The sequence below is a fragment of the Rhea pennata genome, chromosome 1 (assembly GCF_028389875.1).
Source record: "Rhea pennata isolate bPtePen1 chromosome 1, bPtePen1.pri, whole genome shotgun sequence".
Classification (NCBI taxonomy): Eukaryota; Metazoa; Chordata; class Aves; order Rheiformes; family Rheidae; genus Rhea; species Rhea pennata.
This window is the reverse complement of record NC_084663.1, coordinates 193913714-193941628: the sequence shown is the minus strand read 5'-3', so window position 1 is coordinate 193941628 and position 27915 is coordinate 193913714. Positions and strand designations below refer to the sequence as shown.

The window sequence follows — 27915 nt, the reverse complement described above, 5'->3', positions numbered from 1 at the left end:
TTGCAATTAGGAACTCTGAGCTGCAGATCACTGTCAACTGGAAGAAAATTCTATTTGTTATGTGCTCTTAGGTATTTATTTCAGGCTACTCTTCTGATTTTTGTACGTATGCCATTGACACAGGCTGGTGGACTATCTCTACCTTATATTTGACCTAATAAAATTTTTTTCTATAGATAGGTATAGTCTTTGAAACTGAAAATAGGATGCTTATTTTTCTTTAGCTAAAACAAAGTATTATTTAATTTAAATGAAGTGTTGTGACAGAACTGAAAGTGATATTTAGGAAGAACACTCTTTCCTGCCTGTGGCACTTCTCCTAACCTTATTTTTCAGTCTTTTCATTAGATAAATTAGAAAACAGTCATGTGAAATTCACCAGTTTTGCCAAATCTTTCTGCAAATCGTTGCTCTGGCCTTCATTTTTTTTCTTTCTGTTTTGTGTTGTTGTTGTTGTTAACTGCTGCTTTTTAGTCTGGGCTGCAGTAGAAGGAGCAATTTAAAAGAGGAAAATAAGATTGCATACCTATAACTTGATTTCTCAGAATTGCCTGCCTTCACGGATCCTTTCTCCATCCCCTCACAGAGTTTCTTGGCCGTCTGCCTGCCTAGAGGAGACTCCCAAGAGAAGCAGGGGAATGGATGGAAGTTGGGTACTCTGCAGCATGAGGCCCAGATTAGTGCAGTTGCTTTTAAAGGTTTTAGGAGGCACAACACTGTGAACCTGATCAGTGAACTCAGAGAATTTGATTTCAGGTATGCAGCCTTATTTATGTTGAACACTGCAGTTGGCAACACTAGACTTTGACAGTTAAAAAGACAACGATTGTGGTTTACATAGCTGTCTTGCATGTCACTTTTTGGTGTCAATGTGGTCAGTCTCAGGTTTTTTCTATTGACATGTTATTTACAGGCCCTGTTGCAGAACTTCATCAAAGGGAATTGTTGTGAAAAAAAATTAGTAGCTTGTGTTTGATTTTTATATTGAATACCTGTAAACTAATATCCTTGTTAGTTCCTAATTCTATAGAATTTATTCCTTATGTTGTTCTTTATACAAAGAAATATCCTCTTCAGGCAGTACAGTGTGATAATCTGATGCTGTTTTGTCGTATTTTACTGAATGTTCACAAGCTTTAAAAACTGGAGTGCTGACTTTTAGTTTTTGACAGTTAAGTATTAGTCAGAATACATTTATTTCAGTAGTTTTTCTTTGATTTGCAGTCCTCATTTGTCAATACACTTTTATTTATATCAAGAGAGTGTAAATTTAACATTACATCTATTGTTAGGGAGCTTTTGTTAGCTTTTCCCAACTTAATCAATTTCAAGTTAGTACAGCCAGTGTTAGTGCATGCATCTCTGCAGAAATGAATTTCTCTTTAATTTAGCAAGTTATCCCAAAAAGACCTGAAACAGTTCTATAACAAATAGCATTCAAAATGGTTCAGTAACTAATTATATTGAACAGTAAACACCATTCTAATTGCATATATATTAAAACAATATCAGCTAGAAAAATCCTGGCAAGTTAATAATAGCTATCCACTGCTGCCAGTAAGGTTTTCTCTTTTGTCCTGATGAGTTTTCCTGATTGGAAGTCTTTTGGTCCATTTATTAAAATAAGAATATTAATCGTAGTTTTCAGAAGCAATGATTCTGCTTTACAATAAATAAGGAATAAGGAATTATGAAGGAATTCCTTCATAAGGAATATAGGCAAGTTTTACTGGACCTTATTTTCTTTTTGGACACATCAGCAGTTGTGTTTATTGCACAAAAGTGGACTTCATTTTTGCATTTTTTTTTTCATTCCTAGGTATTAAATGTGTTTTTAGAAAACTTCATTTCAAAATTAAACTGTGTTTTTAGACTGTCTTGGAGGAAGGAAAAGAGTATATGAACATTAAGAGTTGGTATGATGTTATTCTTCTGTATCTAAAACTATTCTGAAAACAAGTACAGTAAATATATTAATTTCTTAATGAGTTCATGAAGCTAACTCTGAAATCTAGAAGTGTAGTGCTTTAGCATATACACTGTTTTGCTCATTTTGAGCTTTTTGAGCAAAACATATAACTAGGAATAATCCTAAAATACCTTTGCTTTTTTCCTTCAAAAAGTAGTGCTGCATTAGCAGCATTTCTTGTATATTGAAAACTGAGAAAGGTAAAACTGAATGAAGCCCAGGTTTTCCTAGAGAAGTATGGAAGAAATAAGGCTACTCACATTTATCTGACTTTCAGTACTGCAGTTGAGCACCCAACAAATTCATGGTTTTGAACGTAAAAGGATTTACAGGCTTGATAGGTTCAATTAAGTGATCAGCTACATCATTCATTCGGCTTTTTTCCCCGCTCCCTCCCCCTTGCCCCCTTCCCTCCTGGCCGCCTCCTCCTCCTTCCCCCTAGAAATCTTTGGTGAGAATTGACTGTCTGTTACCATTTTCCTCACTGAGCCCTTAAAGCAGGTCCTGCTACCATCTGCACCTTCCCATCCCTGAACTGTGCCCAGCCAAAACTTTGATTTTTTTTTTGAAGGGGGGGCAGGGAGAAGTGGAGAAGGACATATGTTGCTCAGCTGCGAACCTTGTTGTAGAAAACTTCAAAAAAAATGATGACAATGAGCTTATTTTAATTTTACATGGAAAGTAATGGCTTGCCTATGTAAGAATTGCCATTCTGAAAACACTTTCAATCTTCTCCATCATTAGTAATGATGTGCTACATCTCAGAGGGATGCAAGTAGTGAAAAATGAGTCTGCCCTGCAATACAGATGGGAGAAGGGTAGCCTGAAATTCTGCATGCTGTGGCTTTGGAGTCAGCCTGTGATAGGAAGCCTCTTTCAAATCAAATACTATACATTTGAAATACCACTACTTGGAGTAAAGCAATTCTGATCATTTCCGTAACTTTTTCTTATATTGTGAAATTTTCTACTGTATTCAGCACCACTTCAAAAGTTTTACTTGGGTTTTTACCTGAATAGTGAGTGTCTGGATCCACCTCTTTGGGTGGCTGCTGCTCAAGTGCAAGGAGCTGGGTTGCAAAGCTCGCCTCGAGCATCCGATGACCGTGCACTGAGGTGCTGCCTGTCTGTGGCAGGCCTCATAGCCCTTCACAGGACAGACTTCAATAATTACTTGTTTTAAGTAGATATACAAGAGGGCATTGCAAAACAAATTCTTCCAGTGTTTTCAACTGTGCCTGCAGCGCATAGGAAGGAAGGAGGGGTGCAGCTGACCAGCATGAAAGCAGCAGCCTAGATTCAGCTGTAGCCTCAAGCAAGCTTTTCTAGTAGTAATATAATGTTGCTACTTAGTTGAGACTTTCTGATTGAGAGAAAGGAGCAGTTGAATTCTATGGTCTCTCTCAACTTTTCCACATGCGTTGAATGTTCTTTGCTTTTATCTGGAAATCAAAGGGCATGTACTATTTTTGTTAAATTTCATGTAGAGAAATAACCCCTAAGTTTTGGCTTTTTTTTTCCTGTTGGAAATAAGAGCAACATTTCTGTTCTAGACAGAAATTTAGTTTGTATAGCTCTCTTACAGTGTCTGTATGTGGTCCTAAACGTATCAGACATACTGTTATTTGCCAAGTAAAATGCATATTCTATAGCAAATAATAGCTATAGAAGGAGCTTTGATTAATAAAGGAGCCTATGTCTCCTCAGTCATTTTGTATAATCATAATTTTTATGCTAAAGAAGGGAGACTCATGAAGGAAAACTCTGTTAAATGAAATGACTGGTTTGATGGTTTGTGGGAAATGATTTGCATAATGGCTCATCAAGAGGCCAGAAAAAAAAAAGGAAGAATATCTCATTATCTTCAGCCATCAGTAGACATGCCAAGGTTATTGCTGTTTAAAGGAGGTAGCATCCTGACTGTTAGAATCTAAACCAAAGCACCTTAAACCAGCAAAATGAACTAAAATTAAAAAAATAAACAGCAGTGAAAGCCAAGAACATCCCCAGCCCATCACCATAAAGTCAGTAACATTTCTAACAAAAATTGCTTCAGTAGTGCATTTTAGTTCTTAATGTACACACAGAGATAGATAAAAAGATATATAAAAAATACATATTTTTTAGTAAGTGTCTGAAAATGTCAATATGCTTCTGCAGGGTGGGGAGGAGAAACAAATGTTTGGAAAGGAATGCAGTCTGTTCACAATTGAATTAGATGTCTATGTGATTGCACTGAATAGAGATGATATGTTACTGGTCCCAAATTTAGCTGCATTACTACTGAGTCTGCCTTATGAAGTGTCTAACATTTTCTTTTAAAATTAAGATGCAGTACCTTCTGGGAATACTCTCTCCTCCCTCCTTCAGCTTTGTGCCACATAAACAGTAGCAACTTGTTCTTGTTAAATACATTTTAGAAAACAAACATTATTTTTACTATACCTTACTTTTCTCATATCCAACTTAGTGTTACTCAGGAATAGTTTGCAATGTAGAGTTTGAGTGTTGCTTTATAAAGAATTAGTTTTACTTTTTGAAAAGAGAACTGTAATTTCATTTGGAAGTGATTTGATGCGTTGTGTTCCTGTAGCCCGTGAAACACGGATCTAGCGGTGATGGTTTGTCAGCGAGCTGGGTCACAGCAGAACATACATTCTGTTCAGTGATACTTAGGCACAAAATCTTCTATTCTGATTTACCATGAAGTTTGAAATTAGCTTGTTACTTTTTCTTCTTTGTTTTATCAGAGGATATAGAATGTTAATTTTTATGCCTTTCTAGCATAAAGGAGGCAAAACAGGATCTGTTGCAGATACATTGTGGTTATGATACCTGCTCATTGTTTTAGAATACTTGCATTTTTGCTTCTGGAGTGTCTGCATATTTTGGTGCACTACCACGCACTTTCTCTAATTTTTAACCCGTGCCCTTTTTGTAATGAATATTCATCCTAAATTTAAAAATCAGTCTAGGTTTTCTGAATGTGAGAGTGAAAAACAATAATAATGCCTAAAGGATTGTCAGTGTTGTATTATCATCTTTCCATGATAAGAATATGTCTTTCAGTGACCATTGATTTAGGTTCATTCAATAGGATTGAATGAAATGAGTATGTCAGCTAATTGTGTAGTTCAAAACATACTAACTTTAATTGTACATAGTAGCCTTTAGTTGATGCTTATAATGTTTTGCCTCTAGGTCAGCATGATGGACCTCTGCCACGGCAGCATGCTGGATTGCTTCCAGAGTCTCTGATATGGGCATATATCGTGCAGCTCAGCTCTGCGTTACGGACTATTCATACAGCAGGACTGGCCTGCCGAGTTATGGATCCCACAAAGATTCTAGTAACTGGCAAAACAAGGTAAGAAGAGCGTTATTTTTAGGTCCTTCTCTGTGATCGGTGTTCATTGTAGCTGTTGTCCGTGCACTATTGTTAGGGAAACAACAAAGTTTAACTAGAAAGTTCTTTGAATTTAACTGGCATGCTAAAATGTTTGAGTTCTGTTAAACACAGTTCAGAAGGACATGTGTGTTATCTTCAAAGTCCTTTTTGGATTTGCTACTGCCAATTTAGAAATGTTGAATTATTTCCAAACTGAGGGCTGTCACATTACATCACTTAGTAAAATTAATATGTTCTCCTTCACAGTAGTTTGCTAAGTACTAAAATGACTTCTTGTAGTAATAAAGCATTTGATATTAAAAATATTGGAGAAAGAATCAAGTAACCAACAAGATTACACTTCTTTTTCCACCTTGTTCCTAAAGGTTACGAGTTAATTGTGTTGGAATCTTTGATGTTTTAACATTTGACAACAGTCAGAATAATCCGCTGGCATTAATGGCTCAGTTTCAGGTAAGACAACAGAGCGTTGTTAGATTGGTGACTTGGGGTGAGGAGTATAGAAAACCAATACGATTCCTTTTAAAAGACTGGACTATAGTTTAATTAAAATATGTATATATTTGTAAATAACTGTTTTTCTGTCCTGGTTTGGTTTTTGTTCCTCCATGCTTTGAGTTTGTTTGTAATTTATAAATGTGAAAGCTGATTTTGCTATCTTCTACTTCTGAAATTTCAGCGAACTTACAGAACAAATTATATTAGGAGTTAGCAAACTTGAATGAGAAGTGATAGAAATCACAGATTTCTTTCCTAAAGGAAGAGGAAAAAAGTCTTAGTAATAGAGATACTGGATTTGATAGGTACATGATAATATCACAAAATTGGGTTCACATTTGCAGTGAACAGAATTTGAGATCAATCAGTTTTTATTCTGCCTTCTTTGTTATTTTAACATGAATAACTGAGCAATAAATGCCTCTTCAGAGGATTAAGAGATATGTTAAATAACTGCATTTAAGCCTTCTTCACTCCTAAAAGTATCTAGTGTATCTTTTAGCTTTCTAGTTTTTCTCTGCTCTCCTAGTGTTCTCTGGACTGTGGATTCTGCATAACTTCTGAATTAAGAAGGACCCCTTTAGAGTTGACAAACTGTCTCAGTCATCTGGAGTATCACTGTGTGTAAGAGTGCCTCTCTCCCTCGCTTCCCCTCAGGGTGAAGTATACTGCTTCAGCAGTCCTCACATACCGTGTCAGAAATGGGAGTGAAACCCCACAGCAGGGAATTGGATTTAATTTATTTTCATTAATTGAGCTTATTCACTGAGAAAATTGCTCATTCAGATTCTGCTAGTAATAAATGAAATGTTTGAACTTTGGCCAGGCAGAAACTAGCTTATTCAAGACCTCATCCCAGAATGCAGCAACTTTTTTTTTTTTTTTTTTTTTTTTAATACAGTAAGCAATTTTCAGTGTACTTTGAGTAGTGCATCAAAGAATGTTTCCCCGTCCTCCAGCTAGATATCAGTGCAGAGGGCTTTTTGGTAATCACTTAGTGGAGAGCAGCTAAGAGCTCATAGGGATAGATGTGAAGGATTCTGTTCCTAAAAATTTAATGAGATTTTTTTATTCCAGCTGTCAAAAGCATTTAACACCGTAACAACCTAACACCTGATGTTACTAAGAGAGTTGCTTGCCTGATTTTTGGCTTGTGTAGTGGCTTTGTTTGCATGATCTATACTTTGTTAATATCCAAATTGTTCAAGTGTGTTACTGCTAAACCAGAAATGTAACCAGAAAAGGTGTAGAGTGTAGAAAATATAAGCTGGAGTCCAAAACTTTCATCCTACCTCTTTTTGCCACCACCTCTGAAAGAGCTGGGCTTTCACAATCCATTTTGTTCCTACAGAGATTCTAGACTGTGTTCGTTCCTTGAAATTCAGGAGGTGTTTATCATACTCCACCTCTGTTTGCCCTAGCCAGATAAAATTACACAGTAACAGCTGCTGCTTGTCCTTTTTCCTCTTGATCCATGACCCAGTTCCTGAATTCCTCTGGGACTCCTGTGACTGTTAAAAATGTAGGTTATCTTTTGGTTTACTGCCCACCTAATATGCATTTCCTTGTTGCCGTCCTCAGTGGATGAGGGTATTTTTGCTAGTGTTTGTCACTTTCTGGCTATTTCCCATAGTTAATATAGATAGGAAAGAATTTGGCCAGAACAGAGATTAAGAAGGGGCAATGCAGAAGGAATACAATTGTTCTCTACGGGCTATTTTTCAGAAACTGTTATACACATTAATTTATTATAATCGTGTTAGAGTTAAATAAAGGCATCAATAAGGGAAGCTTACAAAAAAAGTGAAGTATGAATGACCACTTGCATTAAAAACAAGATGGTTAAACCTGTAACCAAAACCTCAAAAATCCATAAGTTGTATCAGTCAGTTACTAGACGGAGGGTAAAATTGTAAGTGGTGATGCAGAAAGGTTTAATAAATATTTCTGTATTTGGAATGAAATGAAGATGAATATTCTCCATATGAAGAGAGAATAGTTTTATTGATTTAATGAGGGATGTAAGACTGTATTTGCTCAAAGTAAATATTTTTAATTCTATAAGCCAAGATAACTTTCACATACACAACCTCCAAATTCAAAGAAACTGACTGAAGATGTATCTGAAGTGTTAATGCTGATTTTAAAAAAATCATAACAAAAAAAGCTAGGAACTTGGAGGGATTCCCAAGTGCAATTCTAGTTCTTAAAAAGAATAAGTCAATCCACAGAGTTGTAGACTGCTTGATTTGATAGTCATTCAAGCAAAGCAGTGAAACAGTTCATTCTGAGCTCTAACAAGACAAGCTAAGCAAAAATGCCAGTTTCAAAGATTTTATGGAAATTGGATTTAGTCAAAAATAAGATTTGTTTGACTAGCTTGTGCTGGCTGATAACTCCAGCTGTATAAAATACTTGGATATCTCCAGGGCATCTGATTTCATTCCACAGGTGTCTCAATATTAAAAGATGTGCATCTTACATAAGTGTGCATGTGTATGTTACATACACACACATACACAGAAGGGAGGGAGGGTTAGTTCAGTTAATTTTGAAATTGTTCACTGACACTAAAATTTATGTGGTAATGGGGAGACATTTAATGAAGAGGGCTGTTTCTGAAGGTGTCTCCAACAGATTGGGATTTAGTCTAATACCATTCAGTGTCTCTGTCAGCAACGTAGATGATCATAAAATCTTTACTAGTAATGCTTTCAGGAGATAAGAATATTTTTATACAGGCTACAGTTATTGTGAATTGAATTGCTAATTAAATGGTTATTAGTTGAATTCAAGGTATGTCTTTTGAACAAAAAAGCAGCCTTTACTTAAAAGGTGGAAAGTTTTTCTTTGAAGTTGTGAATTAACTTAGTATAACTTAGTGGTCACTGTCAATGATTACCATAGCAAAAGTCCTCTGCAAGTCTGCAGCAAAAGGAATTAATGTGATCTGTAAATACATGGACTGCACAGCATAAGGGGCAAGCAGGAAAGTGATTGTACCTGATGTACTACTGCAGGAAGACTGTATCTGCTTCTTGTGTCCCCATTTGAAGAAGGATTAGTAGTTCTTATGTGCTTTCTTTAAAATTTTCCTAGAAGCAGGAAGAACTGAACCTATTCAAGTTATCAAAGGGGAGGTAATACGTGTATTTGCTTCCTTTTAAAAAAAAGACCATCTACTTCAGCTCCTAGGAAGTTCTGTACCCTGGTGCATGGATAGAGTTGGATGGTGGATGACAGTTGGAACCTTCCTAAAATAGGCATTTGATGCCATAAATCGTGAAGTCCATTGCTCTATTTTATTGGACACAAAAAGAATATCTGCATATCTTTTTCAACTGTAACACTTTAAAGATTGGACAAATAATTTTATTGTAATAACACTTCATTTCTGGGTTTTAACCCTCAATGAAGAGTGAGGTACCTCTAGAGAGCAGTTCAGCTAGCTTAAAATCTGAACTGCCTTCTAGAATACAGAAATCTTAAATTGATCAGACAGACGCCTTACCAAATCAATTCAACTAAGTTCCTAAAATTAGGTGGGATGTATCCAAGCCATTAAGTTAAGTCAAACAGTGACTATAACTTAAATTATGTGTTTGAGGCTGCACTGATGTGTTGTATCTTCTCTGACAGCTATTTTATTGAATTTACCTTGGGGGTGTGTGTGTTGGTGGGGAGGAGTTGCAAATTGAATACTCAAAATTGGCAAAAGCCTGAATAAGAATAGCCTGGCTGATATTAATGTATATCTTTCTCATAAACTTTTTAAAATCTAATGCAATCTATATTATAAAAGCACTTATTTTAAAGAAAGACTACTTTTCCATGGAGAATTGCCTCAAGTTGTATATTTTGGGTGTCTAAATTAGAGCTGTGTGGTGATAGAGGATTTTATAGATACAGAGGTAATCTATATATCAAAAGTTGGAATAAGTTCAATGTGAAGTAGGAGACTGCAGAAACAAAGATCTTTTGTTTAACAAAAATACATGTCTTCTAAGTCTTTTTTTTTGGGGGGGGGGGCGGAGAAAAAAAACCTAAAAATCAACAAAAAAGGCATTGCGCTCCATGTTGCAGATGTCTTCTTACAGATGTCTCATCAGCAAGATTCCTCTATTTTGTTCTACAGCAGTGTCCTCTACTGCTCGAGCTGACTGTGCTTGGTAGCAGAAGCAAATAGGTTTCTGCCTAACTGGGGGTTGTTGGCCTGTTTCGTTTCTCTGCCATATGGCAAAGAAACACTCATACTTGGAAATTCTCATGTAGCAAAAACTGATCCGTCTTTTTGTCTCCTTCCCCTCTACCATTACTGTTTTTATCCAGTGTTCCACATCCATTTTTCACTACTTTGTCCTGTATTTTATGGCATGTTCCACGTTTTTTAACTTCTATTATTATGTTCCTTATTCATTTTTAGTTTCATGCTTAATCATACTTCAGCCATTGATATGGAAATAGCAGGGGTGCTGAGAGACCTGGAAACATTTTCTTTACTCAGTGCCTCAACATCTGGGAGATGTGGCTGTAGGGAATGCTCTGCTCAGCCACTGCAGCTGAGGGAGGTAGCAAGCGTAGCTGCTTCTGTGGGTGGAACAGCGCTGAGGGAAATGCAGTGTGTTCCCCATGAGTGCAGTCATCTTTGCTTTAGCTGCCAAATTCTAAACAAAATCTAATGTTAGTATTGCTGAATTTTTTGGCCTTTCTTACAGAAGTGGCAAAAGGTGCATTCCTGGTACCAGAGTGCTCTTTCTCTCTGCTGAATAGTGTATCCTTTCTCCAGAACATGGAGATGATAGGCATTCCTGATAAATGGTAGCATTGCCCCTCCTCTTCCCACCTCCCCCACCATTTGCAAAAATATTTCATTGCCTTAGAAAAAAGCTAGGAAAATACTAAATTGGCATCTTCGGACTGAGCTTAAGATTCAGCTAAAGCAGACATCCCACGTGGAAAGCTGGTTTAAGGTTTGGCCAAGTTGTACGCAGCTGGAAGACTTTATGTAGAAAGAATCAGGCAGCTTTAACTATAAATGTTAATGTCTGTTACTAAATTAGGTGCCTGTTGTCAGAGGTAGGCTTTAAAATTTGATACAGCTTTTAGTAATTTCTGGTAGTTGTTTAAGTTTTAAACATTAAAATCAGAGTTGACTGAATCAGCTATATTTTTAAGGAAAATGTTTCGTGATGCTAAAAATTTCTGCACAAGATGCAATGCTGCTACATGTTTCAGGCCTAAAAGCCTGATTATTTCAGGCAGTTAGTTCATTTTTTTTCACCCTGGCCATTAGACATGAAAACCTTGGAGGTAAAAGTCACTATCTAGCTTTTGGAAAACTTAAATTCGTAGCCTTTGGAAGTTGATAGCAAGCACCGATTTCACAATTCAGCTATAAGTAGCGTCTCATTTAAAGGGATCATGCTGTTAGGTGTTCTGACAATAAACAGTGTGAGTAATTGAGTCGTTTTTTTTTTTGAAATTTGTTCTTAATTCTTTCCCTTAGCTTCACTAGAAAAAAAATCCAATAGATTTTCTGATTTAACAAATAACTCTGGACACATTGTTCCGCATGTCATATTGAGAAAACTTGCACTATTTACTGCCAATGTCTTGATTTCTCAGGGGTGAGCATGCAAATGATTAGAACTTGTTTTCAGAACTTCTGCTCACTGTAAGAATTCTCCCTGGGGCTGTCTTTAAACTAAAAACAGGTACACTTTAATCATCTAAAACTAAATATAGTACCTAGAAATTTGTAGTCAGGACAGATTCTCTTCTGTACATATTAATTACTTTAATTGTTGTATCAGTCTGTATGTTTTGAGTAGCACTCTAGTTGCTAAGATTCTTCTAAGGGTTACTGAAGTGTTACTTTTTTTTTTTAATGCCATCTAGTACCACAGGTAATTTTACTTGCATTCTGAATCTTATCTCTGTGTTTTCCCTGCTAGCAAGCAGATCTGATCTCTCTGGGGAAAGTTGTGTTGGCTTTGGCTTGCAATTCTTTATCAGGAATTCAGAGAGAGAATTTGCAGAAAGCGATGGAACTGGTGACAATCAACTATTCCTCTGATCTGAAGAATCTGATTTTGTAAGTTTGATACTATGCGTTTGCTGTTACGTTTTATAAAAAGCCTCTCATAAATGATTGTGTTTTAAAATACAGATGAAAATGTCCAAAGAATATTTTCAGGCACAAATAAGATTAGCGGTTTAATTACTGTAATTGAATTGTCTGCACAGTCAACGAATTGTTAAATGTTTTTGTATAATGTGTATTTTTATGGTTAACCTAAGTGTTGTTAAAGCTTTTAATATGAATTTATTAATATTCAACTTAAAACAACAGAAAACCAAAATGTGCCATCAGCATTTCAAGTAGTCTTCAATACTAGACTTTTATTGCCTCTTACCTGCCATAGCAACATGCTGGTCTTTCATCTGACGGTTTTGGAAGACAGGCAAAAATAGTACTCTGCTTTTTCAGACCAGAAGGTTCAGTGCTAGTTTTTCTTTGTGTGTTATTTTCTGTGGTTTTAAAACCATAGAAAATGGTTGCAGCTTATGAGGGAAAAGTAGAAATTTGTCTCCTTCCTCATTTCAAAAACCGTTGCTTCACAATCTGAATCTTCTTATCTTTGCTTTGGGTATGGTCTTGCTCTTTGAGTGGGGTGAACTAAGCAGTGCTATGAAAGTACACACGTAGCTTTTTGAATGCTTTAATGTAAATAACTGACTGGAAGTATGTAAGTAAGCTAACTCAGAAGTTTTTTGTTATTTAATTTTCTCTTTAAAAAATGTACTTGTCAATTTGTGTGTTAAGTAGGCATCAGGGTCAAATAGTTATAAAATCATAATTGTATGAACTCTGTGGCATTTACAGCGAGTTCAAGTAACCTTTTGGCGGGGGGTTATTTTGGCAGGTATTTGCTGACTGACCAAAACAGGCTTCGCAGTGTAAATGATATCATGCCTATGATTGGTGCGCGGTTCTATACTCAGTTGGATGCCGCTCAGATGCGAAACGATGTTATAGAGGAAGACCTTGCAAAGGTAAATTATTTAGTAAATCCTACAGGAAAATGTACAGCTGTAGCAACGCTGACTATACCTTAAACTAGAGGTCTTCTTCACTTCCATCCATTTTCCCTCCCCACCCCCAGTTTGTTCAGCAATCCAAGCAATCTGCCTGCAGAGTTAAGAACTCTGAGCTCAAGATAACCAAATTTGTAAAAACTCCAAGAACTTCTACTTTTAGACTGTGACTAGACTGTACTTATCCAGGGCTTTAACTGAAATGGCATCTTCGTGTCCAAACAAACAGCAGTCTTGGGGAAAAGATCATCTTCATAGAATTGTTAAAAAGCAGTATTCTGAGTAAGTAATGCTATGTGTCTCATCATACACTAGAACGTAGTTTGTACTGGAGGTTATTCCCCCAGCAAATACTGCTTTTGAAATCTTGGATAGGATTGTGTTCTGATGTCCCTTTCTTTATCTCATACTGTTTCTTTTCCAAATGAATGCTAAATAATGGAGGTAAAGGTTGTTGTCATCCTCATTTGCCCTGAAATCTGCCCATCTTGCTGTGTGTGTCTGGTTAATCTATAAAATTCAGTCAAGGGATCAAGTGTCAGCTACAAAGGAAATAGTATTTCATACTGTGTGCATGTGTGTATTTACTTATTTATTTTCAACAGAGAAAGGGTTGAGTTTTACCTTGTCTGCTCCGTTGATCAGAAGTCATTGATTACAAGATTTTGTAATGATTGAGATACATGGCAGGACGTCGTATTGCTGAAGGCTTATGCAGGATAGGGAATTCAGGTTTTCAGGGTGTATTAAACTCCTTTGACTTTTTTCCCTGAATACCTGCATTGGAAACTTTTGCAAAGAGCCAATAGACTGATTGTCAGAATTCTGGTGGACTGGCTTTTTTAGTTTCTGTGGCAGTGGCTTGTTGAGCAACTATTTCTCCTTCCTTAGTGAGAGGATATCAAAATCTGTCAGAAGCGAAGTGCTGCAGAAGAGAGGATAGTGTCTCCTTTGGATGCAGATCTCCCTAGATAGGAGATGCTCTTTGTAGCAAAGTAAAACACTACAGCTTCTCTGAAGGTGTTCAGGATCATTTCATGCCAAGATCACTCGATGCGCTTGGCAGGTAGACCCTTTCATGTGATCAAAATGAAGGTTGTACTTTAATCAGCATTGAGTAGTCTGCATTTTCAGTCAGGTGTTGATAGCAGCTGCTATCAGGAGCAGAGCAGCTACGAGTACAGGTTGTTGCATAGCCCCAGCAGTTGTTTACCTGGAAGTGATAAATAAGTCGCTAATTAGCTGTTGTATTATAACTTGTTTGTACTGCCATATCCTCAGTAACATCAGAACTGCAATATAAGCTGAGTGTATCTAGCCTGGTATCTTATCTTCGTTATTGCCTTAAAGCAGATGCTTAGGGAGTAGCATTAGAACAGTGTTAGCATGTGTGATATTTTCCCATATATTCTCTCAGCATCCAAGAAATTCTTCACAGCTTAAGAACTTCTGAAGCTGGAAGTGGTTTGTATGTAGGTAGTAACTTGGTGTTCTTTTGAAGCCATGGATATTTGTCACTCCCATACCCCTTAAGCCACTCTACAGGAGAGTTTCCAGCCATCCTGCAGAAGGACCTCCTGGAAGCTGTAGAGCCAGTGTTGTTGCTCAGTACTCTTGTCACCATTGACTGGGAATCTGCAAGGCACTAGTATTCACAGATGTGTTTTTGGTTTCTGTGTATTTGGCCACATACCAAAAAATATTTGGAGGTTTGCATGCTGTATAGACAGACCTGTGCTAGCTGGCTAAAGTAAGAGTCCCTCCTGTCAGTCCCCAGCTGCAGCTGCAATTAAAGTACAAGCGTGTGAGATTTTTTTGTGTTTTTTTTATTATTTTCAAGATTGAGAATAAGAATCTTGCAACCCCATATGTTGTCCGAAGCCAAGCTATTATCACCTTGACCTACTTTATTTGCCCAACTGTGCACAATAATCTACTTCAGACTGAACTCATTTGAAATCAATATGATCATGCATGGAGTGAGATGCAGCTTAGCGTGAATAGCTGAGCCATGGGAGAAAATAAGTAATAGCATGAGAGAATTTTATTTTTCCTGCCAGTTTTGAGCAGCTTTTACTTAAATTAAAGATTAATCCACCTTGCCAAGTAAGCTAGGATAAAAGATAAATTCTTTTTACTATATCCTAAGTAATCAGGAAAAATGTACAAAATCAATTTTTCAATTGCATATATAAGCATCCATGATTTTAATGTTCTATCTCTTGCATGAGTTCTTTCAGGTTATTCTGAAATTCTTTCAGATTATTTCAGATTATTATTGTTGGAATCAGAATTTATATTGCTTCAAGATAAAACAAAACAAGAACAAAATCTGCCTTACCATAGAGCTAATTCATTTTTGATAAACTTTTGTTTCAAACTGATACTTGGAATCAACTGTAATTCCAATTTCAGTCTGGTATTGTTGTTGAACAATATTTACTAATAACAGCTTGTAAAACATTTTTAAATAAAAGTTGGTAGAACAGGTAATCAAGAGGGAACAAGAAGTAAGCTGTTATGCTTCATATATATATATATGTGTGTGTGTGTATATATGTATATATATATATATATATTTGTGGATAGAAAAATCTGTAAATGTAAATAGTATATTATTCTTGCTAACCTTACTGTATTTTAGCATACTTGTAAGTATACAATGGCAAGAGAGACTGGACTTATGTTTCCACATAGAAATAGAACTGTCCGATGCAGTTTCTGCTGAGACAGCAAGCTGTGTTCTGTTGTCTCCACATTGTAATTTGGATGTGAAGTGCTTAAGATTAGTATTTGACTACTAATACACAGAGTAAAGCATTTGATCTTTTTCTCAAAATGTATACTAACTTCATAGGATAAATCCCAGTAATTCATTGTGCTTTACTGGCATTCCTACTACATAGCTGTTCCTTATAAGTGTCTTAATTTTATCTTTCATTTAGAAACTTCAACTAATAACTTATTTCTTCTTTTCTAGGAGGTGCAAAATGGAAGGTTGTTTAGGCTTCTAGCAAAATTGGGAACAATCAATGAGAGGCCAGAGTAAGAAATACTTGTTTTCATAGTGTAGTATGTAAGATTCAGTTTGTAATACAAGGTTTCTTCTACCATAAATTTAAGATCAACAGTTTCCCCATCTGTATTGCTGAAGAAAAGAGTATTTAAAACCCCTTGACACAATGAGATAAGCAATTTTTGTCAAAATACTAAATTGAGGAAGAGAAGGATGCAAACAGATATGCCACAGTTGTTTCCATTATTTAGTATGGATTCTCTTAGTGGTTTCCTGTGAATGAAAACAGTTTTTGAGGCAGTCAGTAGCCTTCTGTAACTGTAACAAATGGCACAGGTACTTGTTTTAAGCTACTTAATTATCAGCTTGTTCTTTATCAACTGCTGTAAAACAGCTTGGTGTTCATGGCCTGGTTTCCACCCTGTTCAACAGACTTGGGTTAAAACACAGCTGTGTTTTTGATGCTGGTTTCTAGCATTTATCTGGTAAACTTCGTAAAGATGACTCCTGCTTTCTTCCCTTACTTTTCTGTAGGCCTTTGGTAGGCATTAGCTTCAGGTGCTTTAAATATGTCATGTTCTAGCTTTGAGGCAGGTAGGAGACTGTAATTAAATTGCAAATAATAACAGATGCCTTAGCAGAGCAGTAAGATCACTTAGGTTAGATTTAGGATTCAGTGTATGATTTATGTTGGTTTGGGGCTTTTGTTTCTTTTTTTTCTTTTTTCTTTTTTTTTTTTTTTTTTTTTTTTTGAGGTTTAATGTGAGCCTTTGCTTTACACTAGGTTTCAAAAAGACCCAACATGGTCAGAAACTGGAGACAGGTATTTACTAAAGCTCTTTCGAGATCACCTTTTCCATCAGGTGACAGAAGCGGGTACTCCTTGGATTGACCTCAGTCACATTATCTCATGTCTTAACAAGGTACACTGTACTTGTGTTAGCTTTTAAAAATTGTTTTGGTTAACTTTCTTTTAAAATAATGTTCCACTGCAAAACAAGCTGTCATTGGCAAGTTAATTCTGTTGATTTTAACTGATGGTTATTTTCCCCCTCTTTTGGATGAAAACAATGTATTCACTAAACTAATATGCAAGCATTCTTGGATATTTTAAATAAACTTATTAGTATATTAATATTAAAACTTGCAATTCAGTAATATAGCCTGACATATAATATTAATTTGTTCATCTTAGAATGCATTGAATACTGTGAATAAGCAATGCTGGTCCCTTTATGCTACTCTGGTCTTTCAACACAGCATAAAGGATCCATAAAAACCCTTTAACTGGGAGAGATTTCTGCTGATACAGTTATCACAGATGATGGTTGTAAAGCAAGAGGATCCACTCCTAAACTGTGCTGTCCAGAGTAAGAGACAGGAGGGGTTATCAAGAGAGTGACTGCAGTAGCACTTCGTGCAAAATCTGGCACTGTCTTAGATGATTGGGAAAATTTCTGTGATATGCAAGTCTAAGCCCATATCTGATGCTCCCGTAGCCTCTCCAGCTCTTCATCTTACAAGGTTGATTTAACAAACCTGTTTGCAGGTTTTCATAAGCTGCAACACTAGCAAAATTTCAGCTGAGCGCTCTCATGATTAATAGAGAGACAGGTGAGATCTTCATTAGTTGTAGAACTTCATGTCTTGCTCCATTAATTAAAAAGCACGTGAGATGTGTGGTTTTTGAGGGTTTTTTGGACACTGTTTTATCAAATTTCAGTAAGTCATAGGGGAAAAGATGCTCCTTCATCCTTTTTTCATAGCTGCTTGTTCATTCCACTCACTGCATAGAGAATGGTGGTGCAGATGCTGACAGTATACAGTTTAAGTGGCTAGTGTTTCGTCTAGGATAAGGATAACAACCAATTTTCTCTTCTAAAAAAATTTGAATGTATTTAGATCTTATAGCACTAGTAACATCTGACTCATTTGACTAAATGCAGTTAAATCTTTTTCTGAATTAGTTTTTCCTTCTATTAGATCACTGATAAGCATTTTTAAACATCCTTTTCATCTTATTGATTGATATCTACAATCACTTTAAAAAGGACATTAAAGAAATTAATAAGACTAAAGAAAACAAATCGGAAGAAAGCATGTTGATATTCAAATAGGTAGTGCAGTGCCATCATGATAAAACCAGAAACAAGCACAGATCTATAGTGGGAGAGATGTTTCTGAAATTATAGGTCAGGGAAGAGATTGTGTCAAAGAATACATTGTTCTCTTAATGTTCATGGCTTACCTTTTCAAACAGAGGCTCTTCTCTTCTGTGGTTGTGGGCTCAGCCCACAAAAAAAGTAGGGCTTACAGGCTGTATTTTGGAAATAAACTCCAAAAGCACCTCTGAAATCATGATGTGTACTAGTAAGATGGCTATTTGGGCTTTCCGGCTATGCTTCAAAAGCATTCCTTTTTTAGTTAATCTATATTGCATGTATGTGCGTATGAAGTTTTGATTTTTTTTTTTTTTTTTGTTTTTTTTTTTTCCTTTTCCTTCAGTGTGGCATTTTTTGGTTCTTTTCAGCTGAGAGATCCATCAGAGGAGAGGAAGAAAGCCATATAGGTGGCTTTCTTGATAAAGGTTTTCCACATACCAATTCCATTAAGATAATTCACTAATTTTTTGAATAATGTCAGTATGAACCATCAACAATGTTTTATATCTTAATCTTGATAAGATTTTTTAATGGATGTTGAAAGAGACTTGGTATTCTACTCTACAAAAATTAAAAGCTAGTTGTCCTCCTTTTGTCCTGTAGTTATTCACAAAGCAGAAATTTTAACTTTGGGAAGTTGTAGCTCTTAGTTATGCTCAGAACATTATTTTTGCAGGAAAAATGCAAGAAGTTCCTAACTTGGTACATTGCTTCAGACAGCAGCTGGTGGAACAAGAGCTCAATGCTGAATCTGTTTTTTCTCCTATTTGTTGCAACATGACAGTACTTTGATTTAATCCTACTGGGCTTGTATTTCCAAAGTTTTTCTCAGCAGTGTCATATCCCACTTACTTCTGCCCCACCTTATACTGTGGGATGAAAAAGTTTGTAGGATTAGATATTTGGAATTATCAATATATCGACTAACTAAAACAGCTATGAAAATTTTGCTCTATAAGTGTCTTGACAGTTCTCCATTGATGAACACTTCTTGCTGTGAAGAGATCATAAAGGCAGTTTTGGCAGAGACTTTAGCAGATGAACTAGTCTATTCCCATGCTCTGAATTAGGATTAAGGTTATATGCCTAATATTCATATGCATCTGAAATCCTTGCTATCCTGTTCCTGAGGCTTTCTAATGAAAGGAATTCAGCAGCCTCACTAAGGGAGTTTTGTGTAGCTTCATATATCTTAAATAGATTTCATGACAAAACCATTTCTGCATCAATTATATAGGAAATTGTAATTAAGTGTTAGTGTGACAAGTTGCATGGAAGTCACCTGGAAGATCATCCAAGTCAATTCTTGTATTACTTCAATACTGAATTTGAGAAGTCAGGGAGAAAAAACAGGAAAACAAATCTTGAACAGACTTTTTTCTTAACCCCTAGTCATCTATTTGGTTACAAATTGGAACTAGGCGATGCTTTCCTTAGAAAGGGGGAAGGAAGTGTACCATATAGAAGACACAGGGGCCAGTTTGTTTGCAGTATTGCCAAAAATGTGAGATTTGGGTTTCTACTCTTATTCAAACTAGTTGGGGCTGGTCCATTCATTATTTCGTTTTAGAATGGGCAAGAAATAATCTACCTACGTTACCAGGAGGCTTGTGGATCATATGGTAAATCACATGGAAATGTAATGTTGAGCATGTTTTTGTACATTAGGAAATATATGGAAATTATACTAGGCTTTCTATCCAGTGGAAGATAGTATTGCAGGATTACTAGCTTTATGAAAAGGAAAGAAAACAGTGGTAATCTATTCCAAAGGTCTGGAATGTCCATCAGATTAAGACCAAAATGTCTCAATTTCTTGGCAAATACGTTGTTTTTGGTGAGGCTCAGATCCTTCCTTTCTGTGTTGTTAACAGATCTGAGCCTCACCAAAACAACATACTTGCCAAGAAATCGATTGCTTTTGTTATTGGGGAAATGTTTTGCCATTTCTTTCACACTTCTTTTATTTTATCTTTTGCATTCTTGTTACAGTTAGATGCTGGTGTGCCAGAAAAAATAAGCCTCATTTCCAGAGATGAGAAGAGTGTACTTGTGGTAACTTACAGCGATTTAAAACGCTGCTTTGAAAATACTTTTCAAGAACTGATTGCAGCCGCAAATGGTCAGTTGTAGTATTTGCTGAAAGCATGCAGGACATTGCTGAGGAACTTAACCAATAGCAAATTGCACTACAGCTGAATTGTTGTTGTCATCTCATTTCACATTTGGGAAACAAACAGGAGATGAGCAAAGCTGCTTGCACTTCAGTCAGGTACACTGTTACTTGAAGGGAAGAATGTTTCACTTATCCTAGAGCTAAGGCTGCCATTGGAGGCTTTATCTGTGAAGAATTTATTTTAGATTAAGGAACACATCAGGTGCATGATGTTCCTGCTTTTATTTTTTCCACTTGTATATGCACTAATTTTAATTTTTTAAAAACTTTTCTGATCTCTGAAGTTTTGCCACATTGTATACTTATTAAGGGAAACTCTTTGCAAGGACATTTCTGGGATACATTTTTGTCACTGAGGAAATAGCAAAATTTATTCATTTTGATATTATTTGCACCCAGAATAGCATAAAGGACCAGGTAAATAATTTAATAGAAATTGTGTTCTGTCAATTACTGTTTAGTTTGTAACCTCTGTAAAAGTGTGTTGTATGCAAGCTCTGTATGCCACCCACTGTTAGTTTAAAAAAGAAACAAACTAGAAGATGAAACTTTTTAAAACCAATCAAGTTGAATTATCAGTAAATTGTTGAAAAAAAGAAGAAAAGAAAAAATCCCCTCTCATTTGATTTAAATATTGTCTAAGTGAAGTGACGAAAATAGCATCATGAGGAGCATTTATAATTTAAGGAGCATATCAAATTTGCTCTAAACACAACCAGCGCCTTTTAAAAAACTGTTTGTATGTTTTCGTGCTAGTCAGAAGCATTTACATTTATGCAATTTTTTTAATAGTTTTTTTAAAGAAATTGTGTTTAAATGCCTGAAGTTTCAGGAGTCTATTACTTTAGGTTATTTACAGTATAATTTTTTGTATAAAGTTCTGTTCTTTGAACCACAGCTTTATTATGGTACGCTACACTGGATACAGATACAAAGACACTGTTAAAAGAAGATTAACTAATCACAGCAGTTGTCTGGCATCAAGAGCTTTTCAAGTTTTACAGCCTGAATCTGGAGGGATAATGATCTGCTGTGCCTTTGCAGTCACTGCTTAGCCCAAAGTAATATTACTTTTGATAATACTCAACACATGAATATTCATGAAGTAATTCAGTCTCAAAAGTCTGGAATTTTCCTCCTCAATTAACTTTCTAATATTTGGACATGCAATTTTCTCCATACTTGGGTATTCATGGGATTTGTAGTTAAACACCTACACTTTGATACTGAAGACTGCCAAATATGTAGGAATTTCCTTTCTTAAAGCAGTAGTGAAGACTGTATCTATCCTTTCCCAGCACTGAATGTTTTAATAGCACTGGGTGCTCACCATGAAGAAAATGTGGAAACTCAAAAAGGTCAGGACAGACTCTAAGCACTTGCAACTGATGTTAGTGACATCAATTTTAATAATCTCAATATTTGTAGTTTCCAGAGAAGTTTTTATTATTTCTCTGTCCACTTTTATAAGCTTTAAAATGATTCGCCGCCTTGAGACTTGCATCAAGAAAAGCAACTCTCTTCACATCGAAAGCTTTGAAGACTAGGGACATGCTTTACACGTTTTAGAAAATGTGGTTGAATCCACATTAGGTAGCATCAGTTGTTGAGTTTAAAAATCGATTATTGTTGCATTTGATTGAATGAATTTTAAAAGGAACATAATGTTTAATATTCAAACGATAACAGTTGCCAGAATGTTCTTTTTAATGTAAAAGGAACAGGAACTTTGAGAAGTGAACATGCAAAACAGTCTTTTATCATTAGCTCATGTATTTGAGGAAGAGCAGCTGTCTTTTATATGTTTTTTGACAAATCATATTGTAATTCTTTTGTACAAAAAAGAAGTACTTGTATTCTAGAAGAAATATGAAATGCTTAATTTATAAGCGGGCTGAGGTTTTTTCCAGTATTGTTTTCTTTGAAAATGAAAGGGGATCATCTGTTCAGTTGTGGGGTATGGGAACCTTTGAAAATTTAATTTGTGGACCAATATTTTGTGGAAGTGTAAGGCAGGGGTAAAATAGGGCTTGAATTCTCATCCTTTTTAGACCAGCAAATCACCCTCTGCAAGACATGTCTAAATTGCAAACCTGTGTGAATTTGCATAATGTCAGTTTGCTTCAGCCCCTAGTAACCTCAGGACTTGGTTTAAAAATAAAAAGTAGACAGCTAATAAGTTTTCATACATAAACAATGTCAGCCAGAAATTATTTGGTGTCAGATAATACATAAAAAAAAGTTTTGTTTTCTATTTATTTCATTTGGTCCATATTTGGGAATGATTTGAACAGTCTGAAGTTCAACTTGGGTGTTTTTTTTTTGGGGGGGGGGGGAGAGCCCTTCTGCCCCATTTTAATTCCATTTAGAAGGTTGTCCTAAAGTTGTAGTTTGATCCATTCATGGGGAGATCTGTGTATCTGTATTTAAAAAGAAGCACCACCAGGACATGCCCTCCTAGAAGGGGAAATTTAATTCTGACCTTCCTATTTTTACAGCTAAAAGCACAGAAGGGACAACCTTTGAAATCAGGTGATGTCATTTTAATTTTTGTACCTATTTTAAATTCTGTTGCTGTATTTACTATATTGTAAATATTTTGTTGAGGGTACCTATGTATTTTGATTTGCCCTTGTTTCAGTAATTCAGGTGTCAACAGCTTCCCCTAAAAAGCACCAGTATGTTAAGTTCTAATGTCATGATCCCAATATGTGTTACTCATCTTTAATCCTGTTTTCATTCTTCATGTGTACAGCAGTATTTTTAATAAAGAATACCAGAAACAACGTAGTCTTATTTTGAGCATGTGAGGTATGGAAGTTGGATAGGCCTCATCACGTCAGTGTTGGAATTATATTTCATTCTATCATATTTCTTTTGTATTCACTTTTGTTTCCAATGCAGAGTTTAAACAATAATGATTCACAAATCATGTTTAATGTTTGCTACTTACAGTACATCAGATGTCCTAAAATTTATAGATGCTATACAAAAGAAGTGTAGTAATAACACACTTCCTTAACTCCCAAGTCAAAGCAGTAACTGCTTCTGTCAGGTCAGTTCTGCTTTATTAGACAAGTCCTAATTCTGAAAACTGTATTAAAAAGTAGACTTACTTTCTTGTTTGTTGATCTCTTCTGCACAAAGGTATTTTAGTTTCTCTGAAAACTTGCATATGGAGTGATTGACAGCTTCAGTGCCCAGAATTATCTGTTCTGTATTGTTAATCACCAAAGATGAGGTGACTTAGTTGTGGAGTAAAATATCCTGTACCTTCCAACCCTGACCATGCTTATGTAACACATCTTGCACAAAATTGTGTAGTAGTGTCAGTACTTTTTCTTGCATATATTTCATATGGAGTCATTGTCACTTAAGTTGCATTATTGTTTAAGAAATATTATTTTATAGAGACTAAAGTTGCAGCAGGCTTGCTTGATGCGCTTGTCTACTCTCCAGTCTCTTTTAATAATGTGTAGCAACAGATATAGAACCTCCTACCGTAGTAGGTAATTCCATAATAATCTGCTTCTCTGGAGGAAGTTTCTTCTCAGCTTCCTTCCAGCACTTTAACATAGTTATATCTGCAGCATGACTTGGAGATCTGCTCAGGTCATCTAGATTTACATACCAGAGAGCACTATTGAACATCTAAGTGGAGGCAGCTTCACCTGATCTGCTGCCAGGGGCAGGGACTTGGAGAATCCTCATGAGGAAGAAAAACCATCTTCCAGACTGGACGCACTAACTCATGTCGCAGGTTCAGAACAAGCTTTGTATTGGTGATGCTCTAGCTTTTTTTTTGTTGTCCTTTCATCTGCACCAGATCTTTTGGCTGTAGAAGTGACCAAGGGGCAGTTAAATGGTATTTGGCAATGGGTTTTCTTTTCTCCACCATGAAACCTTGACTTTCCTGGAGGTAGAGTGTTTTTTCGCTTTGGACAGCAGTAAATATTTCTTAAATATACTGAATCTAGTGTATTTCAAAGATGGACACTTGTATTGCTCCTTATCTGCTTTGTTGTGTGGGAAGCATATTTGATGGATTGATGGACAGATGTACGTGTTAGTGCTGTCCAGTGCTGGACTGGCTGTTGCAGTAATCTTTACTGGGTTAACTAGCCTGTGTATACTCTTTCAAAAGCAAACTTTATTATATGAATTTAGCAGTCAAATACATTATATAGAGAGGAAATGCAAGATAAAAGCGAGTTATTCACATCCAAAGAAACTTAGAGATCATATAAAAGAAATTTTTGTAGTCCAGTTTTCTTAAATATTTATGCACAAAAAGCATATTTATATATTTACACTGTGCAAACACTTCCTTTTAGAGATGCATTATCACTCGATTATTTTAGCTGACTTGGAGTTAAACGCTTCTTTGACTTTCCATTTGTTTTGATCAAGATAGCATACACTTCACCATCAAGAAACAATGCAGTAGGCTATGGTTAAAATTAATGATCTCTTGACAAGGAAGAACTAGAATGGATTCTTTGTAGCTTAGGAGTTAGTGGTACACATCTATCATGAGTATACAGGAATGTTTTTATCTTTGTAAAAATAGACATTTGCCTTTAAGTCTGTTAGTGAGTCAAGCTCACAGCCACTAAAGTGAGTTTTGAGTGGTCATAGTGTAAGTTACATTTTAATAAATGTTTATAGTAGACCACAGGAAACTGAGATGGGGCAGTAGTTGTTGATCCAGAAATAATCAGTGCTGTTGTTAATTGGCCAAAAGCCATTTTAATATTACATTCAAAGGTAAAGGGAGATAGTGCATCCTTACACTTTTCAAATGAAGAACATTCATTTCCTTTCTGAGATGCTATACAAAAGTTTGATGCAAATAAATGATAGACTTTTCCTGTATGTATATACTGTTAACTAACCTAGAAATTCAACTACATTCATAGAAAAGCTGCCCTAACTTTCCAAAGAGATTGTCTTATTTCTAACTAAACCTTTCAAACTCTATAATAATCAATTCTTTGTTTAAAATATATGCAGTTTAGTAGCCTCCTGTCCTTTCAGACAGGTTCCCATAAATAAAATATACTCAGTGCAATGTTAGAAGGTCCACTAGGTTTCATGGACAAAGCTTGACTTAACATGTCTAGTTTGTTTCCAGTGTGTGTATGCTAATATATTGAAAAAGTGCAAAACTTCAGGGAAGTTTAATGGATTTCAGCAGGCTTAACCAAATGAATTGTTCTGTAGTCCCTGCTATTTCAGCCCTGGCTCTGATCTTAGTTCTTTTGTATCCTTGCCAAATGTGTTTCACAGCACATGTGCCAAGTCCTGGCCTCGCAGAACTCCTCACCTCTTTTGTTACCCAGAGGAGTAAGATCTTTCTTACACCTCATCATCAGCTAGCTAATTCAGATTCCCCAGAGCATTAGCCTTCCCTCAAGTTTCTCAAAATAGAGTTTTCACTAAAAACTATAGAGTGTGGTCTCCTTGTTTGCCTCTTGTTAGACGATCCTTCGTTTTTCAGCACTGCACAGGTGGCCTTAGCATAGGTCCAAGCAATGGAGTGCGAATTCTAGGGTGCCTCTAACAGTGATATATCAGTGCTGCACAAGTCTGAACAGAGGCTAGGTTACTCTAGCATTAAATACCATCCTGCTGCCAGGGATTAAACACTGAACGGGTTTTGTCTGTAATGATGACCATTCTAGTTTTCAGAAGTATCAGGCAATTTTAGTGACAGCTGTTTGTCAGCACTGGGAAAGTCAAGGCCTAAGCGTTAGTATTTTACTATATTTTGTATATGTTTCTTGCAGTTTGTGGAAAAGCAAATCACTTGATTAAGCCAATGGCAGTTTTAAAATTGTAGGATAGCTAAAATTATTCAGGTCAAAATGTTTAAACTGGCAGTGTTTTAGAAAAACCTTTTCCAATTAAATGCATAAATCTTGGCCTACTTAAATAGGTGGCTGAGCATAGAGGACCACTGAGTTGTAGTCAGGAGGGGGAGAATGACATACTTTCATTTTCTCCATCACTGTATTGCTGTAAGTGTGTCTTTGCTTGGAATCACTGAGTTGGTCACAGCTGAAACTGCAGAAGCTTCTTGGCTTAGTTATTCCGGAAAGCACCGACTCCTTGCTCCTGCTGGCACCTTTCACACTGTAAAACAGCAATGTCACTGTTAGCGCGTTTAAAGTGTACGGGCAACTGTTTTACTAACTTGAGCGAAGCTGTATCATAAGAAGATGCTTTGTTTATTCTCAGATGATAAGAGCATTTATACAGATGGAATTGCTTGAGGGAGAACAAAGCAGAGGTCTGAAAGAGCCCTCCCGTATTCCCCCCCCAAGTCCGCTGCGTCACCGTGTATTTGTTCAGAACATCTGCATTAGAGAGATTGTATTCATTTTAAGTATTGCAGTTAGGGTGCTTATGGGAATATTTAATCACCTAAGCTCTGTTGTTCAGTGCGAATTTCAGGATAGGCCTGGAGCAATAGCTGAAGTGCCTTTGTGGCAGTGCTAGGGACTGAAACTATTGCAGAATAGAGTAACGTGGAGTATCTGGCATCTGTGAGCTGTAGCTCCTGATACAGTATATCCTTCTCCTCCACACACACTTAAATGTGCTTATTAAGGGATTTTTGTTTTGTTTTTTTTTTTTTTTTTTTTGGGGGGGGGGGGGGAGGGTTGAGTGAGAAGAGTGAAGTAACCAATAGTCTCAAGCCTTGAGGCAAAAGCGGAAAACTGTTAGCATAGATGTACCTGGAGCCTGAGCTTAGATGAGTCTTAAAGATAAGCAACTGATGTTTATGTGAGGAAAGGCACAGGTTACCCAGGTATCTCCTCTTCTAGGCTGAGATGAGCTGCTGATCTGAATCAAGAATATTCCTGTCCCACCAAAGACTAGTTTTCCTGCTGGATGCCTTTTACAAAGTGCTCTTTATAAGAGAAGCTTAATGCTTTCTCAGCTGAGCCACTCTTTAGGACGTTGTTTACCTTGCAGCACTTTCTCACCCCTATTCTGAGAGGGTAATGTTCAAAAGGGCTCTTTAAATAATGAAGAAAATTAAGGCAAAGAGAATTTTCACACTATTGATCTTAGATGCCTTAGTTCTTTATCTGTAGACAAAGGGCATGGCAGGGCATTCTCCATTGTTGATTATATGTGAAATCCTAAGTTAAGCATATGTTGGACTGCAATGCCTGAACTTAAATTCCCTTCCTGCTGCTCTTGTAAGGTTAAGGATACTCTGCCCATCTCCTTTTATAAGGTCAGGAATATTGGTAGTCATAGTCTTGAATTCCAGACAATATGGGGCATCTACTGAGGTTTTGGGGAGCCAGGACTGGCTTTTTTAATTCTAATTTGCACAATTTGATCATTAAATGAAGCACTGAACTAGTAAAGTAGCATAGGGCCTTCTCATTAAGGAAACAGAGATAAAAACTTCTTTCAGATATCACAGCTGTTTGAGCCTTTAACTCACAAACCTCTACTTTTTAAGGAGTGCAGTCTCCTGTCCTACCTGTGACATCTATAGGAAATTAGAGGGTACTCTCAAGAAGACCACCATATTACACTTTATATAGATAGAGTTTTAAAGAGAAA

At 36.3% G+C, this 27915-nt stretch overlaps 2 protein-coding genes across 7 annotated transcripts in view; one reads left to right on the top strand and one right to left on the bottom strand.

Annotated features, from left to right (window-relative positions):
• Positions 1-23114, top strand: part of PAN3 (poly(A) specific ribonuclease subunit PAN3) — an 81398-nt gene extending 58284 nt beyond the window's left edge. For 5 of the 6 annotated variants that reach the window (XM_062567177.1, XM_062567173.1, XM_062567172.1 and 2 more), the window contains 7 exons: positions 5171-5336; positions 5744-5831; positions 11831-11970; positions 12803-12932; positions 15955-16019; positions 16775-16913; positions 20145-23114. In XM_062567177.1, coding sequence (XP_062423161.1) covers positions 5171-5336; positions 5744-5831; positions 11831-11970; positions 12803-12932; positions 15955-16019; positions 16775-16913; positions 20145-20285 — 869 coding nt within the window. In that variant the 3' untranslated portion in view covers positions 20286-23114. The remainder of the gene's footprint in view (positions 1-5170; positions 5337-5743; positions 5832-11830; positions 11971-12802; positions 12933-15954; positions 16020-16774; positions 16914-20144) is intronic. The other variant, XM_062567174.1, reaches the window with a different exon arrangement.
• A 159-nt stretch (positions 23115-23273) lies between these two features.
• The window catches only part of FLT1 (fms related receptor tyrosine kinase 1), a 116633-nt gene continuing 111991 nt past the window's right edge, over positions 23274-27915 (bottom strand). The window contains exon 30 of the mRNA XM_062567170.1: positions 23274-26463. Within this exon, the coding sequence (XP_062423154.1) occupies positions 26259-26463 (205 nt within the window). The 3' untranslated portion in view covers positions 23274-26258. The remainder of the gene's footprint in view (positions 26464-27915) is intronic.